Below are 15810 nucleotides of genomic sequence, written 5' to 3' on the forward strand. Positions count from 1 at the left end.
CTGGGACAATGCCTCTGCAGGTTCCCAGAAGACAGAGGCCGAGAGTGGAAGAGGGGGACCCTGGGCTTGTCTGGGCCTGGCCCCGAGGAGGTGAGCACTGAGATCACCTTGGGTATGTGGGAAAGCTATGTGCTGCAGGACGGACAGACAGACTTCCCAACCCCCTCCCAGCACTTACTTTATGCCTGGGAGCCCCTGCTTCTTCAATCTGAATTTCCTTATCTGTAAAATGAGGGTATATTTTCTTTTTCTTTGTGTAATCCTCTCGTGGCAGTTACGAGGCTTAAATCAGGTAACGATACAACTCAGTCAGTGTCTAGGCACTCTGGACCCCCACCCCCCGCCCCCTGCTCCCCACTTCTCCTCCAGCCCAGCACCCTCCCGAGGTACCCCCACGTTCGGGCCAGCTCACAGCACTGGGCATCCCCTCACTCTTCTCTTTAACTAGAATCCAATACCTTTGGGCCCCCTTGACAAACGTTTATCACAGTGTCAATAAGGCTATTACCCATTCTCCCCACCCATGTTTTTTAAAGACTTTCTTAAGTGCAGTTTTAGGTTCCCAGAGAAATTGAGAGGGAGAAACGGAGACTTCCCAGCGTCCCTCTACTCCACACCTGTGGGTCCCCCCTTCTGTCCATGTCTGTAAACTCCATTAGGACCTGAAAATTTCATAAGGACTTGGATCCTTTTCAAATTTTGGACTCCCCAGCACTTAGCACAGTGCTAGATAATTGTGTTGTGGCTTCAACCCCATGGACTGTAGCCCGTCAGGCTCTCCATCCATGGAATTCTCCAGGCAAGAATGCCAGAGTGGGTTGCCATTCCCTTCGCCAGGGGATCTTCCTGTTCCAGGGATTGAACCCGGGTCTCCTGCATTGCGGACAGATTCTTTACTGTCTGATCCACTAGGAAAGTGATAGATAATTAAAAGATAGGAGCCTGCCACTCTGGAGATTCTCAATAAATACTGATTTCCTTCCAGCTCTTCCATACTGTTTGTAGGAGACAAGCTTATTCACAGGGCATGTTTTCCTCCAATGGGGCCATTGTGCAAGGGCAGCAGAAAGTTAAGGCAAGTTTCGCTCGTGGGGTTGAGGTCATTTTGGCTCATCTTCCTGCAGAGAACACTTGATGTAGTCCAGCACTTCCTTCCTCAGTCTGAGTTGCCTGCCATTGTGTAATTCTTACTTGTATAAAGGAGACTGGGACTAAGTTCACCGAGGATGTGGCGCTTCCCAGCCCCCCACCCCGCCCGAAGCTGGCTCAGTGCTGGGGACTCAGTAGGTGATAATGGTTGGTGCGGAAGTCCTGGGCCAGGGGCTGTCCTAAGCCAGGGATCCCCAGCATTTCTGACACCAGGGACCCGTTTCATGGAAGACAGTTTTTCCCACAAACCAGGCCTTTTTGATTCAAGCATATTACGTTTATCATGCTGCTGCTGATCTGATAGGAGGCTGAGCTCAGCTGGTAATTAATGCAAGCGATGGGGAACAGCAGCGGCCATAAATACAGATGAAGCTTCGCTGACTTGGCCACCACTCACCTCCCGCTGTGTGGTCTGGTTTCTAACAGGCCAAGGGTGGGTACTTGACCATGACCCCAGGGTGGAGGACCTCTGTCCTAAGCTCTTCACACATAGTCACTCAGTCCTTACAACAACCAGCCAAATTAGTAGGCACTGTTGGGATACTTGTTTTATTTATTTATTTACCATGTGCGTGCATGGCTTACAGGAGTGAAAGTGCCGAGTTCTCACCACTGGACTACCAGGGAACCCCCGGGATCCCTGTTTAATAGACGAGAAACAGAGACACTGGAGGTGCCGCTGGATCAAGTTCAAGAGTTCAGAAGTGAAGAAACCAGGATGCACAGTCTGATCTTCACCTTTTTCTCAGAAGTGAAGATTTACAATGTTGGTTTCTGCTGTCCAGCAGCGTGAATCAATTATACACATGTTGCTGTTGCTCAGTTGCCCAGTCGTGCCCGAGTCTTTGCGACCACATTCTTTTCCATTATGGCTTATCGCAGGGTAGTGGACACGGTTCCCTGGACTGTACAGCAGGGCCTGGCTGTCCATCCATTCTGTATCTAATAGTCTGTGTCTGTCAATCTCCGTCATCCCTCCCCTCCCCACCCCCTCGGGAACAGCAGATCTGTTCTGTGAGTCTGTTTCTCTTTTGTAGATAAGTTCATTTGTGCCATATTTTAGATTCCACGAATGAGTGACATCATGTGGTATTTGTCTTTGTGACTCACATCACTCTGATAATCGCTGGGTCTATCTGTGCAGTCATGAATGGCACTAATTCTTATGGCTGTGTGCTCTTTACAAAACTTGCAAATCCATCTCTCTCTGAAAAGCGGGGCCTGTATTTGCTGCTTACAGCTGATAGATCTCAGAGTGGTGAGCTGTGCGCTGGGTTATCCCCTTGCACTGGTTCTCGTCTTTGTCTTCCTGTCCCCAGCAGGTGAGCCGGGGACGCTTGGCAGGGCCTGCAGTTAAAGCTGTCTTTGGCAATAGCCTGAACCAGGAGTCACCTGAAGGCAGGTGGGCTGAGTTTAAACTTCCAGATATTTTATTTGGCCTACACACCATTTTAGAAAATTTTGAATTAGTTGTCAATACAAACTACGGGGGACAGAAAACAAACCAGTGGTTTGCCAGGGTCTGGGGAAGGCCGGGAAAAGGTACATTCAAAGGGGCAGAGGTCATGGTTGTGTTAACTATATGCAGTAGTTAAAACTCACGGAATTGTTTGCTAGAAAGAGTGAAGTTACTGTATGCAAACTTATTCGTCAGTAAAACTGGGTCTTCGAGATGAATTCCCAGACAGTCAGGGTTTCTGACCTGGGATATGGCCAGCACTGGGCCCTCTCTTCTTGCTGTCCTAACTGCTGGTGGGCTGGTGCCCTGACACCACTCAATTCCTCGTGTTTCCGGAGCATTTGAGGGCTTTTTGTAGCCCAGGGTCTAGCCGAGTGGCTAGAGTGGAGTTACAGAAATCTTTTACTACTCCTTTTTTAACAAAAAAAACAAGAATAGATAAAAACTAGGAAGCTGAGAAGCAGGGAAAAGAGAGGCAAAGCAGTGAAGTGAGAAGAAAAGGGCTTGATTTTATTCTCTGCTCCCACATAGGCCTGGCAGAGCCAGAGTCAACAGGTAGAGTGCTAGGCAGGGTGGACCGATCCAGGCCTTTGGCACAGACAGAAATGTGCCCCTTTCTACAGTTGGTTTCCTAATTCTTTCAGGTTAGAAGATCTTGGGTATATTAGTTAGATACAAAACTTGCTTGGTTGGTAACAGCAAGCACACTTAAAGCTGTGTCCTGCTTTCCTCATTTGGGGGATCCCAAAAGGGTAGTATGGGCTTCCCTTGTGGCTCAGCTGGTTAAGAATCCACCTCCAATGTGGGAGACCTGGGTTCTATCCCTGGGTTGGGAAGATCCCCTGGAGAAGGGAAGGGCTACCCACTCCAGTATTCTCGCCTGAAGAATTCCACGGCTTGTATAGTCCACGGGGTCACAAAGAGTCAGACGTGACTGAGCGACTTTCGCTTCATCAGGGGGTAATATGCGAGGTGGGGGTGCAGCACTGTAGGTAGGAGGGAAGCAGACAGAAGAAAGAGTACCTGTTGCTTCCAGCAACCCTGACAAGCCCTCCCCCACCCCGGCCCCATTTTCCTGGGATGCTCTTCCAGGCATTTTCACACCAACCATTTCCAGCTCTTCACTCCTGGAGGGCCGTAGTCTCCTTATTCAGTGTAAGGATTCCCGCTAATTAATCCACTCCTGGTTGCTGGGTGAGTCCTGCTGTCCTTGCCCTTTGAGGTCTCTGACTGGTCTCTGAAGTATCTTACTAACTAGCCTGAATTCACCATATCCGCAATCCATCCATCCATCCATCCTTCCTTCAACTCCACAGATATGTACTGAGACTTGATATGTGCCTGACATCATTCTCCATGTGTGATCACAGGAGTGAACATGCCTGACATCATTCTACGTGTGCGATCACAGGAGTGAATATGACAAAAATCCAGCTTTAAGGATTTACATTCTTGTCGGGGGAGTGAAATTTATGTTGGATTGCAATAATTGCTCTGGTGAAAAACAAAAGCTGCAAAGAATATAGTTGGGGATGGTGTTGCTATTTAAAATGGGTCTTCAGGGAAGGATTTTCTTGTAGCTGTCTGAGGCAAGTATGTTGTAAACAGGAGAATAGGAAATTCTGGCCCCATCCAGGGCTTGCTCCACCTGCTCCACCTACTGCCTCTCACTCAGCTTGACCCGTCACTCGTACTCCTGTGAGCAAAACCGAGGCCACTGTCCAGCCATCACATCTGGCACCTCTGCAGTTCACACTGACGTGGCATCCTTCATGCCGGATGGTATGAGGGTATCTGGCTCCGCTGAGTACCCAGGGCCTGCTGGGACTTTAGCTGAGTGGGGGAGGAGAACAGATATTGTGGTTTAAATTTAGCTGACAGCATGCAATGAAAGGTCAAGAGTCAAGGAAGGGGGAAAAGGAGAGAGGGAGAGGCTGCTGCACTGTTACATCAGAATGAAGATGGATAATTTCAGATAATTTCAGTATCTGCAAAAAGCCTGGACTGGGCAGAGCTGAGGGCGATCCCTGCACTGAGGGGCAGGGAGATGAAGGGGAGGGAGCAGGGAGCCTTGTCTTGTTCCATCCTTCAGCTCTAGCCTGTGAGACAACACTCTAAAGGGCAGTAGCTTATCGTACGTGATGACTGGAACCCAGCCATGGCTTGAAAATCCCTAACCTACTATGGAAACTGTCTTCTCATGAACAGAATAAATCGTAAGTCTTATGATTGCATGTGGAATTCTCTGAGTGAGGTAAAAAAGACAAAAGCTGATTACAGTGAACTTGAATCTCTTAAAGGTGTTCGATATTCTGAAAGGTTGGTGCTCAAAAACAACAAATTCTGCTCTCAAAATCTTGTAGTGAAAGTTAACCACATCTTCCACAGTTGGTGATGGGTTTTTCCCCTTCATGTGGGAATAAGAAATTAAGGCTATTCAGCGGTAAGGTTAGAGGTGAAACACAAAATAAATCATTAAGTGCAACTTTTCTCATATTACCTCCTCTGGAACCAAGCCAGTGATGAACAGCTAAGGTCAAATGATTTATCTGCAAACCACTGAACTCAAACCATTGCAAAACCCTGAGCTCATAAAATGTGAAGTATATTGAATACTATAAAGTAACTTAAAGATAGGAATTGGATATAAGTATCTTCTCTGCAAAAGATGTCTCTGCTCAACAGACTATAAATATCTGGAATAATTTTACAGTTAAAACAGAGTCAAGGAGGAAGACTGACTTGCTTGAACCCAAGTGCCAGAGAGAAGAGAGTCTGGGTTTTAACCCATTTGTCTCCCAATTCTAAGTTCACACTGTCCAGTAGCCAACACTGACTCCTGGAAAGTACAGCCTCTTACGAGATCAACATCACACCAGAAAGGTGGCATCACCAGGGGTTGGCAGCCAAGACATGTGGGTGGAGAAGAACCTAGATCTTATCAGTCACTGAAACAGTTTTATCTGTGCTTCTTTTTGATAATAGCATAAGACGCTCAAGACTCAAGCCAAATGTCCAGAAAAACCTCATGAAAGTAACAGCATTTAGAGAAGTTGTCACGTGGATCTTATGGGAACACAGCTGGTGACGCGGCTGCTACCACTCCTGCTTCTCAAACACCGGCTTCTGTTGTAACCAAGAACTGTGAAACCTCACTCAAAGAGCCCTCCTGGAGCCTGAACATTTTTTGTTATTGGGGGAAAAAAAAAAAAGACAAGGTGATAAGGGAGGACCTGCAGGATATTTAGTATGAAAATTCTCCTTCAAAAGTGACTTCCCTTGTGGTCCAGCGGCTGAGACGCCACACACAATGCAGGGGCCCCAGTTCCATCCCTGGTCAGGGAACTAGATCCTGCATGCCACAACTAAGAGTTCATATGCCACAGGTCCCACATGCAGCAACGAAGACCTGGTAGAGCCAAATAAATGAATTAAAACCAGAGCAAGCTGGAATTGAGACAGAAGGGAAATTCAATGTGTGTGTGTGTGGACTGCTTATACCTCTGAGAGAAGTTAAATGATGCCTAGTCACTGAAGGCAACTCAAACTTGGGAAATAACACTGCAATTTTGAGATTCAAGTTTTATTTACAAGTAAATGAAGACTGTCCCCTGTAGCCACTCATTTGGGGTGAGAAGAGCAATGTAAAGTAGCAGCTGCTGGCTCCACAGTGATGAGTCAGAGGAGTCCATGCCACTGTTTCTTTAAACGATGATTTTGTAATTAAAACGAAAAAAACAAAACACAAGACATGATTTCTTCATGTTGCATCTGTGAACGAAGTCAAAATAAGAATGACTTTTCGAAGCTCTAGCCTCTCATCACATGTGTGAGGTGACAGCCCCGCTCCCCGAGAGCAGCAGTCTCTGAGCAGAAGACTTAATACTCATCGAGAGTATCTGCCCGAGGGATGGACAGGCCTCGGTCCTTCAGGGCCTGCACTTTCAGCTTCTCCGCTTCCAGCTTGGCCTGCTGTTCCGCCCTCTGCTCTTCTAAGATTTCTTCAATAGACACTTGCTGGAGAGGTGTGTCACTCTCCTTTTCTAAGTCCTACAAAACAAGAGGATTTGGAAAACTTCACCTCATGACCAAGAAGAGAAAACATCATGGATCTAAAGGCAAACGGATTCCTGTATCAGGCTTGAGTTACCTTCCGTGCCTGTGCCAGGGCACAGACACCTGTGCACAGGTAACCTTGTACGAAGAAGGGGCTGGCGACGCCCCACAGAGCACACGGGTGTGATTTACAGGAATCAGTGTCGGTATGCGTAACAAGGCTTCAGTCTGTGCGAAGTCAAGCCTACGTGAGTTAAGAACTACTTTTCTTATAGCACTTCCCCAACCCCAGGGAGTTCAAGAGAGAAGTCGCTGAGGTCAAGGTAGCTTAGAATAAATTTTGTACTTACACATGGCCCAAGTTAGCCTAACTTCTGGGGCTGTTCTTTTTTTTGCTAAGAAGTAAAAAACATTGGTTCAAAGTAGCACCCCTGACCCCCAGCCTCCAACCAAAGGCCATCAATGGGCCCTCTGTTAACACAGGACTTCTTTCTCCCCCATGACAACTAGTCTTCTGGAGAAAACCTCAGCAAACCAGTTGGGTTAGTAAATCATTTTGGCCCCAACATTCTTCCCAAATATCGGCTACATTTCCCACTTAATATGGTAAAACATGATAATATATTTATTTTTGAACACCTAAAACATCTGACAACCAACTTGATAATGCAGAATTTTGCTATAAAATTATCTATCTACCGACTGTTTATTCTTAAGAAGTTTATCTAGGTATCACTTGGTGTTGCGGTAACATGGAAAGCCTCTGTGGACAGGGTACTCACATTTCTCATCCTCCTCTGACTTTTACTTACAAAATCTGGGAACACAACACAAACGCCACCTCTCCAGGCGTTCCAGCCTATCGCTGGATGCTAATCTGCAGAGGTGGCCAAGGCCTCAGAAGCCACAGCGGTGACACCGCAGATGGAGGACTCTCCCAGAGAGGTTAGAGCGAAAGCCACATAAATTCCATAAGCGAGCCCTGCCCTCAAAACTTAGCTGCATCCAGCAAAATATATATTATCAAGTGTGATCTTCCCTCACAGCCCATGGGCGGCAGAAGGGAAGACTGTTCTTGGCTCCGTGTCCTACCTCCTGGACTTTCCAGTGTTATGCGCTGAGCTTTCGTGTGGTTATGACAATGCTGTTACCCAACAATCAGCTTATTACTTAAGGCTGTGTGTCTCATTATCCTTGAGGTAGAAGCCAGGGACTTCACAAACAACAGTGCGTCTACAGAATGCAAGTGGTTTCTAGTTTTGAGTTTTCCTAGAATTGGTACACAACGTCTTCAAACAGACCATCGATTCATAGAACTGTGGAAACAGTCCCAAACCATATTTCTTTAGTAATACCACTATAAATAATTCTGCAGAATCTGAACCGTTAACATACAAAAAAGAGAGTACTCTTCTCCACGAAAGGGCTCCCAGGAAACAATGACACTTCAAGAATAAACACAAATTCTTCTCTTCACATACATCAACAGAGGGCTGTGTCTATGCCAGTGTAACTGGCACAGAAAGCCTATCTGTGCTGTTTTCTCCTCTACAATTGAAGCAGTGTGTTTGTGTGGTATTGTGACTTGAATCTTTCCCCTGATAGCAAAGTAATACATTTCCTCTCTAAAAGTTACATTCAGAAAAGTAAAAAACAAAGAAAAAATAATCACCCATCATCCTACCATTCAGATTGGCCAGTCCCTCTGAATGTACAGTCAGACAACGATCCTGACCCCCACATCCCAGGATACATACCATGATGCTTTATATCAACCACACACACAAAAAAACAGCTACAGACCAAGGCGCTTCTCTCCAAAGACTTCTGTAAACCTGACTTAACATGTGGCTAGGGATTGGGAAATGGTACTGAAAACTTTAAGGATAAAATCAAGGTTTGATTTTCCTGGAAAACGCAATAATCAGAAGCACCAGGATCAAGTCAAAGATATTAAATAAAGCACTTTTAAAGTAAATGTTTCATGTAAACTGTGAAATCAAGTTTTATCTTCTTTAAAAATGTCTGAGTAGTTCTAATATATATTTTGGAGGAGTTTTCTAATGGTTCACACACACACACTCACACCTATAGAAACACCACTTGAGAGGATTTAACTTTTCACTTGCCAGCTGGCTTTCCTGACAGATAATAGGAACCTCCTCCCTGCCTGGGAGCTAAGAAGCCAAGTGAGGTTGAGTCCATTCTGAGAAAATTAAGAAAGGCTTCTTCTAGTCACTCTTTCCCCCTGCCCCCTTTAAAAACACAGATATCATACTGTACACGCCATGTGCCTTTCCCCCAAACCCAGTTACCTTTACGTCATGAAAGACCATGTGTAGCCCACTGTTTAAATGACTACAAAGTACTCCAGTGTTAGTAAGCCGTATTTCATTGGACTATTCTTCTCTTGCTAGGTATCAGGCTTCAATTTTTTGCTATTAAAGATATGAGAATAATCTACTAATGAACACATTTACGTGAGACAGCGTTTTATATATATAATGGCTGCACCACTCGGCTCCTGGGATCTTAGTTCCCTGACCAGGGATTGAACCCTGGCCTCTGCGGGTGAGAGTATGGAGTCCTAACCATTGGACTGCCAAGAAACTCCCATGTAGGACAGTATTCTTTATGATACCAGGTAAAAATCAATGACATTTTACTGTTAATGGGATCAAGATCTTTAATATGCCAGGAGGCACTGAAACAAAGTTGACTCTTCTTTGGAGCTCTCCTTTTATAACATCCCTTTCTTAAGCTAATTTGGTGGTGTCCTGTGAGAAGCTGGGTCAAGGTAGAAAACATTTTTTCCTTCTTGAAAGACAAAAAGAAACCTAACTGGCATGATTATCAAGAGCCATAGCAGCTTAACAGTTTTCACTTACTATTTCTCCTAGTAGGACCACATTTTCTCCTCTGACCACAAAAATCCCTCGAGGAATATCACCGTATTTCTTGCCCACGTGAATGCGCTCCACAGTCTGATGCAGCACTAAGTTAGCTACAAGTGTACCGGGAAGAAACAAAGACATTTAGTGCAAATTACTCTACAGGTAAAGGCCCACAACTCAGTCAGTTACCCTGAGTACAAACGACTAGCTGAACATGATTTTCAAACTTTCTAATTCTGGAAAAGGCTAAAATTTCAAACCATCTCGTCCTATTTCATTCAGACACACCACTTAGAGATTTTTAAACAACTGCAAATAGAGTACTTGGGATTATGTTGCACTAATACAAGAAGGATGGTGGAAATAAATGAAGAAAATTAAATTCCTTATGAGTTAATTGCTGATATCAACATGACTATAAGAAAATATGATAGGGCACTTGGAAAACTCTCAAGTCCAAAGAACTGCAGAAATAATCTTTTTTTCTTATAGAAGGAAATTTTTTTTTCTACTTTGTGCAGGTATGTATGTGTGATGATTTACCAAAGATTTAACTTTGTTTCGGTATGGATGATTCACTTAATCCAATGTAGGTATTCATGGATTATGATACAACAGTAATCTGTTTTTTTCCCTTTGTCAGATGACTATAATTTGGTAATCTGAGAGTAACCTTAGTATTCATTACTTTCCCCTCATGTAGTCTGATGAATTTGACTTAAAGTTTAGAACCACAACCTGTGCAGAATAATTGCTTTTCTTCTTTCAGTTGGTACTGTGGTCGTCTTTGAAGAAACAGTACTATCATCTGTGATTCTTATAAATATTTCAATTATGTTGTTCTTCCTTAGGTCCAAAGCCACTGACCTAGCTAATGTCCAGCAAATGTTGACATGAACTGGAAGTTCCTCAAGACAGGAGCAAATATAAGGTCTCTTTAGAAAACACAAGAGACAGAATCAAGATTAAGACCTTGAGTCTGATGTATCCCAAAGTATAAAATCCTGAGCTTAATGTTGGGGGTCCCTAAAAAGCTTCAGGAAAGGCCTCTGACCCACTTCTCATTGGACAGGGAGGGATTACCTTCAGGGCAGGAACTGCTTTGAAGAGTAGTCGCACCCAAGCCAATGTACAAATGAGCAGCCTTTTCAGTGGACTGAGTGTATTTCTATCATCTGGCTCCCTCTAATGGGGAAAATAAAAAATAGTCCAAAACACTGTAATCACATGTTCTAGTAGTGAAACCAGTTTTAGAAATAAAACATAAGCTTGTAAACACAAGCTTTCAAACCACCTAATTGTAATTTAGAAAACAATGATGTAGTGACTTAAAACAGTATTCATCATGCCAGGTACATGAAAAAAGCTGCAGATAAACTTCAATACGAAACAGCACAAAAATACAGTGGGCAGCTCTTATCATCCAGAGTATGGGATGGAAAAAGCCATCATGGCTCTTATCATCATGGACTCATGATAAGTCCATGAGTAATACATACCAAATTGATCAATGCTTCTCAAAAAGCCTATAAGTGTCCTTCCATCTCGAAGCAGGACCAAGTGCTTTTCTGGGGAGAGGAAAAGAGATCTTTAAAAAATGAACTGTTAGCTTCAGCCTGTTTATAGGGAAACAAAAACAGAGTTAATAGCAGATTAAGCTTTACCACTTCCTCTTACAGAGCACTTAAAGCAGAGTTCATTGAGAAACTAGAGGGATGACCACAGGAGCTGGGGACTAGTTTAGATGAGAAGATGGGTGGTGAAAAGAATCTAAGAGGGGCAGCAGAGCGGGGAAGGTCTGGGGACGCAGTCAGGGGGCCCAACGGACTGGCTCCAGATGCTGGTGCTTGACAGTTAAACCCTGTCAGCATCACGTCAGTTTCTATAACTGCCAATTTGGACATTTAATCTAGGTGGTCTTTATGATCTTAATTTTCCAAAATTATTTTCCCCTCAACTTAGACAGAGAGTCTCTATTTCACACTCTGGAATCAGAGACGGTTTTAAATAAAAACAGTACCAAAGACACGTGAAATGAGGATGCTGATAATAAAATCAGAGCAAAAATTCAACAGAATGTATTGAGGGCTATGTGCTGTTCTGGGGCCTAGACATATAGTACAGAATAAGACTCAGAGTCACCAACCTCATGAACTTATAAGCCTGGTGGAGAAAAGCAAACACACTTTTAAAAATGACCTATGGTGATTAGTCTAGCAGAATAAAAACAAGATAGCAGAATAATATGAGAAAGGGAGGGGAAGAAGCTATAGAAGAGAGGGTGGTGGGGACTTCCCGGGTAGTCCAGTGGCTAAGACTCCACACTCCCAATGTAGGGGGCCCAGGAACAAGATCTCATATGCTACAACTAAGAGTGTGCATGCTGCGACTAAAGATACCATGTGTTGCAACTAAGACCTGGTGTAGCTAAGTGAATAAATAAACATAGGGAAAAAAAAAAAAAAGAGAAGGTGGCTAGGGAAAACCTTTCTGAAGAGGTGACTCTGAGCCGACAATGAAGAATGACAGTAAGCCAGTCACTAGAATAGCTAGCAAAAAATCACTTGTCTTTAATGCCATGCATAAAGTACTTTCTACATGCAGAACTTGGACCATAAAGAACGCTGAGCACCAAAGAACTGATCAAGATTCTGAAGAGGACATCAAACCAGTCAATCCTAAAGGAAATTAACCCTGAATATTCATTGGAAGGACTGATGCTGAAGCTCTGATACTTTGGCCACCTGACGCAAAGAGCCGACTCAATGGAAAAGACCCTGATGCTGGGAAAGACAGAGCACAAGAGGAGAAGGGGGCAAGAGAGGATGAGATGGTTGGATGGCATTATCAGCACAATGGACATGAGTTTGAGCAAACTCTGGGAGACAGTGAAAGACAGGGAAGCCTGGCGTGTTATAGTCCATGGGGTTGTAATGAGCTGGTCAGCACTGAGTGACTGAGCAACAAGATGCAGAACAGTGCAATAAGACAGTGAGTCTTTCCTGAAGGAATTTACAGGCTTTTTTTTTGGCTATAATTAAGTACCACAAGAGGGCAAATCTTAATTACATGAGAGTGGCAGAAACTGTTATCTAGCTGGAGGTATCTGAGTTGGACCTTAAAGTGAAAGTGAAGTCGCTCAGTCGTGTCCAACTCTTGGTGACCCCATGGACTGTAGCTTACCAGGATCCTCTGTCCATGGGATTTTCCAGGCAAGAGTACTGGAGTGGGTTGCCATTGCCTTCTCCAATGGACCTTAAAAGGTAGATAATTTTTGGCCATGGGAAAAGTGACAGGGACTGGGAAGAGTGACAGGGTCTGGGAAGAGGAGGGAAATCTGTAATTGAGGCAGTAGAAAAGGGAGCTGTGTGTCCAAATGTGTGGCTAAAAGTTGAGGGTGTGAAGGGAATAGGAGATGAAGTCAGAAAAGTACTGGGAGCAGGCTGAGTTTGGATGTGACTTCATGGGGAACAAGACAACTCTGAAGATTCAACTGGCAGAAAAGAGAGAATGGTTTTGAGGTTATGACCAGAGTCTGAGACATGAAGAAGAGACCTGAACCAGGGCAGAGATGAGAAGGGAAAGGATGAGAGGATCAAGACACTGCAGTTATAAGGGATGGAATTGGTCAACCAAGTGCGTTTGTATATGTGGATATGTTTGTGAGTGCGTGGGAAGCTGAAGAGATGGGTTAAAGATGGTGCAGGAATTTTGAGTCATCCTGTCAGGGAGGACCATGTACCAAAAGTTAGGAGTGAAAGAAGCAAGATCCCGTGGAAGGTGTTTTGTTGTTATGATTTTCAAGTGGTATCAAGACACCTGTGCAGAAATGTCAGCTGCAACTGGAGATGTAAGACTGGAAGGCCAAAGAAGTCTGGAACGGAGCAATTTTCAGTATGTCCACAAAGAGGTGATATCATTATTAAAGTCCAGGAACTCTTTTAGAGATTTAAAGAAAGCAGCAGCCAAAGATGGAACCTAGGAGTCCATCTATTTTAGGAAACAATAACTGTTACAGAGATAAGAAAATCAAGTACCAGTGCTGCAGAAATCAAGAAAATAAACAATCATATGATAATGGTATCAGTGTGCCAAAAAGAGGAAAAAATGCATTAGACAGATGTTTCAGTAGTGTGTTGACAAAAAAATCTGATTGTAGGGTGATAGAGGTGGTCTACTCCAGGTAGCCAGGAAATAGAGTTAAAATGGGAGATGATTTAAGAGGTTTGGGGGTACAGATGTGAAAAAAGGAATGGGAATTTGATGGTGAAATATAACTGAAAAAAATATGACAGACAAGTACATGAGGGGGAGCAAGAGATATGAGAGAAAAAGGCTATTAATGGATTCCAGAAGCAGCTGGAAGGATAGAGAAATAACACACAGACTGAAAGGGAGGAACTGAGGAACTGAGATGAGAGGATGGGTGAAAATACAGAAAGACTGAGGAGAGAGAATGCAACTGTGTGTGTGTTGCAGTGAAGGCTGCATATGAAATGATTTGAAACCACTCAGTAAAGGAGGGGCTTGGAATCTGCAAAATAGAGGTTAGAGACTTGAGAAAAACAAATATTTTTAGTAGAATGACAGGATGTGCTAGGGATCTCAAATAACTCAGATACATAACAAGAGAGGTGAGGGCACCATCCTCAGACAACTAGAATTAAAGATTTCATTACATGTTACAGACAGGCCTGTACAGTGGTTATTCACACAGAAATTTGATCCAAGCTACACTACATTCCCTTCAGTAGCAAAATCACTAATTTGGATGTAAAAAGTGATTTCAGACGATAGCAAGAGGATTTCATCACAAATTCACTCTTTACATACACAGTAACTGCAGATTGCTCAACTTGTTTGGAACTGTGTGTAACTGTTTCGCAGCAATTACAAGTCAATGAGACAGATCACACAATTGGCACAACTTTAAAAATGTTGTTTTAGGTGTAACTCACAGATGAGAGTTTGGAAAAAGGAAAGACAACTGATACAACCGAGCTCTTCTTCAGGATAGTGACTGGGAATAAGGGAGGCCTTAACAGCAAAAGAAAACTAAAGGAAAAAAAAAAAAAAGTAAGTTTGAAGTGACTCAGTCTTTCTGGAAAAGTCACTACCTAGTCTGAAAAGCTAAATACTCCCAAACGGTAAAAGACTGCAAACGGCCACACAGTATAAACCTTACGTTTAGTGCTAATTAAGTCCAACTGATGTTGTATTCGGAGAAGTCAATGGCACCCCACTCCAGTACTCTTGCCTGGAAAATCCCATGGATGGAGGAGCCTGGTAGGCTGCGGTCCATGGGGTCGCTAAGAGTCGGACACGACTGAGCGACTTCCTTTCCGTTTTCACTTTCATGCATTGGAAAAGGAAACGGCAACCCACTCCAGTGTTCTTGCCTGGAGAATCCCAAGGACGGGGGAGCCTGGTGGGCTGCCGTCTTTGGGGTCGCACAGAGTCGGCCACGACTGAACCGACTTAGCAGCAGCAGTAGCTGTTGTATTACTATTTTCGTTTCTGCAAGAATCCTTTCTCTAAGAATTCTCATTCATCCACCCAGTAATCACCTGATATTTCGAAATACCACAGGTGAGAGACAATGGACCGGGGAAACGGTAACCTTCACATGTGAGCTTCAGCAGCTGCATCCCTGAAAAGCAGAAATGAATTCTACAGCTTGCCCGGGGGACCGGTGGAAGCTGCGAGAGAGGGGATACAGGGAGTAGGCGAGAAAGTGGCAAACGGTGTGTCCCGTGACTCAGGCATCCTCCGGAGGATGCCAACGCCGAACGTCCAGAACTGCACTAAAAACAAACCGCCCCCGGCCCGGCCTCATTCTATCGGCTTCCTCCTTAAGAGGCACCCTCCTGGGAGGAAGGGTCTCACCCCAGACTTTCACTCTGAGGAGATGAGCTACTCACTGTCGATGTCCTCGATGAGGCTGGCGGTGCCGGGCATATAGTTCATTTTGAGTAGAGACAGAGCTGCAGTGTATAGCGGCGGTGGGCCAGCGCGTCCCACACCTCTTTCCTCCTTACCGCGGTCGCCACCTCTGCGGGACCGGGACAGGAACCCGGACCCGGACCAACGCCGCCGCCCCGGCTTTCAGTAGCCGGGGCCTGCAGGAAACGCCGCCATGTCGCCCCACCCACTTCCGGCATCACGTGCCCGCCCTCAGGAAGAGGTGGGACCGTTCATGTGGTTACCCCCGCCCCGGGATACCTTTTGCATATCCCTGACGAGAAGGGGAAG

General features: G+C 44.7%; 1 protein-coding gene across 1 annotated transcript; it reads right to left on the bottom strand.

Moving 5' to 3' along the window:
- Positions 1 to 6175: 6175 nt before the first annotated feature.
- On the bottom strand, positions 6176 to 15717 carry LSM1 (LSM1 homolog, mRNA degradation associated). Its single transcript, XM_065947269.1, has 4 exons — positions 15480 to 15717; positions 11058 to 11126; positions 9553 to 9668; positions 6176 to 6658 (listed from the first exon to the last, which is right to left on the bottom strand). Exons 1-4 carry the CDS (start codon positions 15523 to 15525, stop codon positions 6488 to 6490), a joined length of 402 nt encoding a protein of 133 aa, XP_065803341.1. The 5' UTR covers positions 15526 to 15717; the 3' UTR covers positions 6176 to 6487.
- Between the last annotated feature and the right edge of the window lie 93 nt (positions 15718 to 15810).

Source organism: Muntiacus reevesi, chromosome 10 (assembly GCF_963930625.1).
Source record: "Muntiacus reevesi chromosome 10, mMunRee1.1, whole genome shotgun sequence".
Lineage (NCBI taxonomy): Eukaryota > Metazoa > Chordata > Mammalia > Artiodactyla > Cervidae > Muntiacus > Muntiacus reevesi.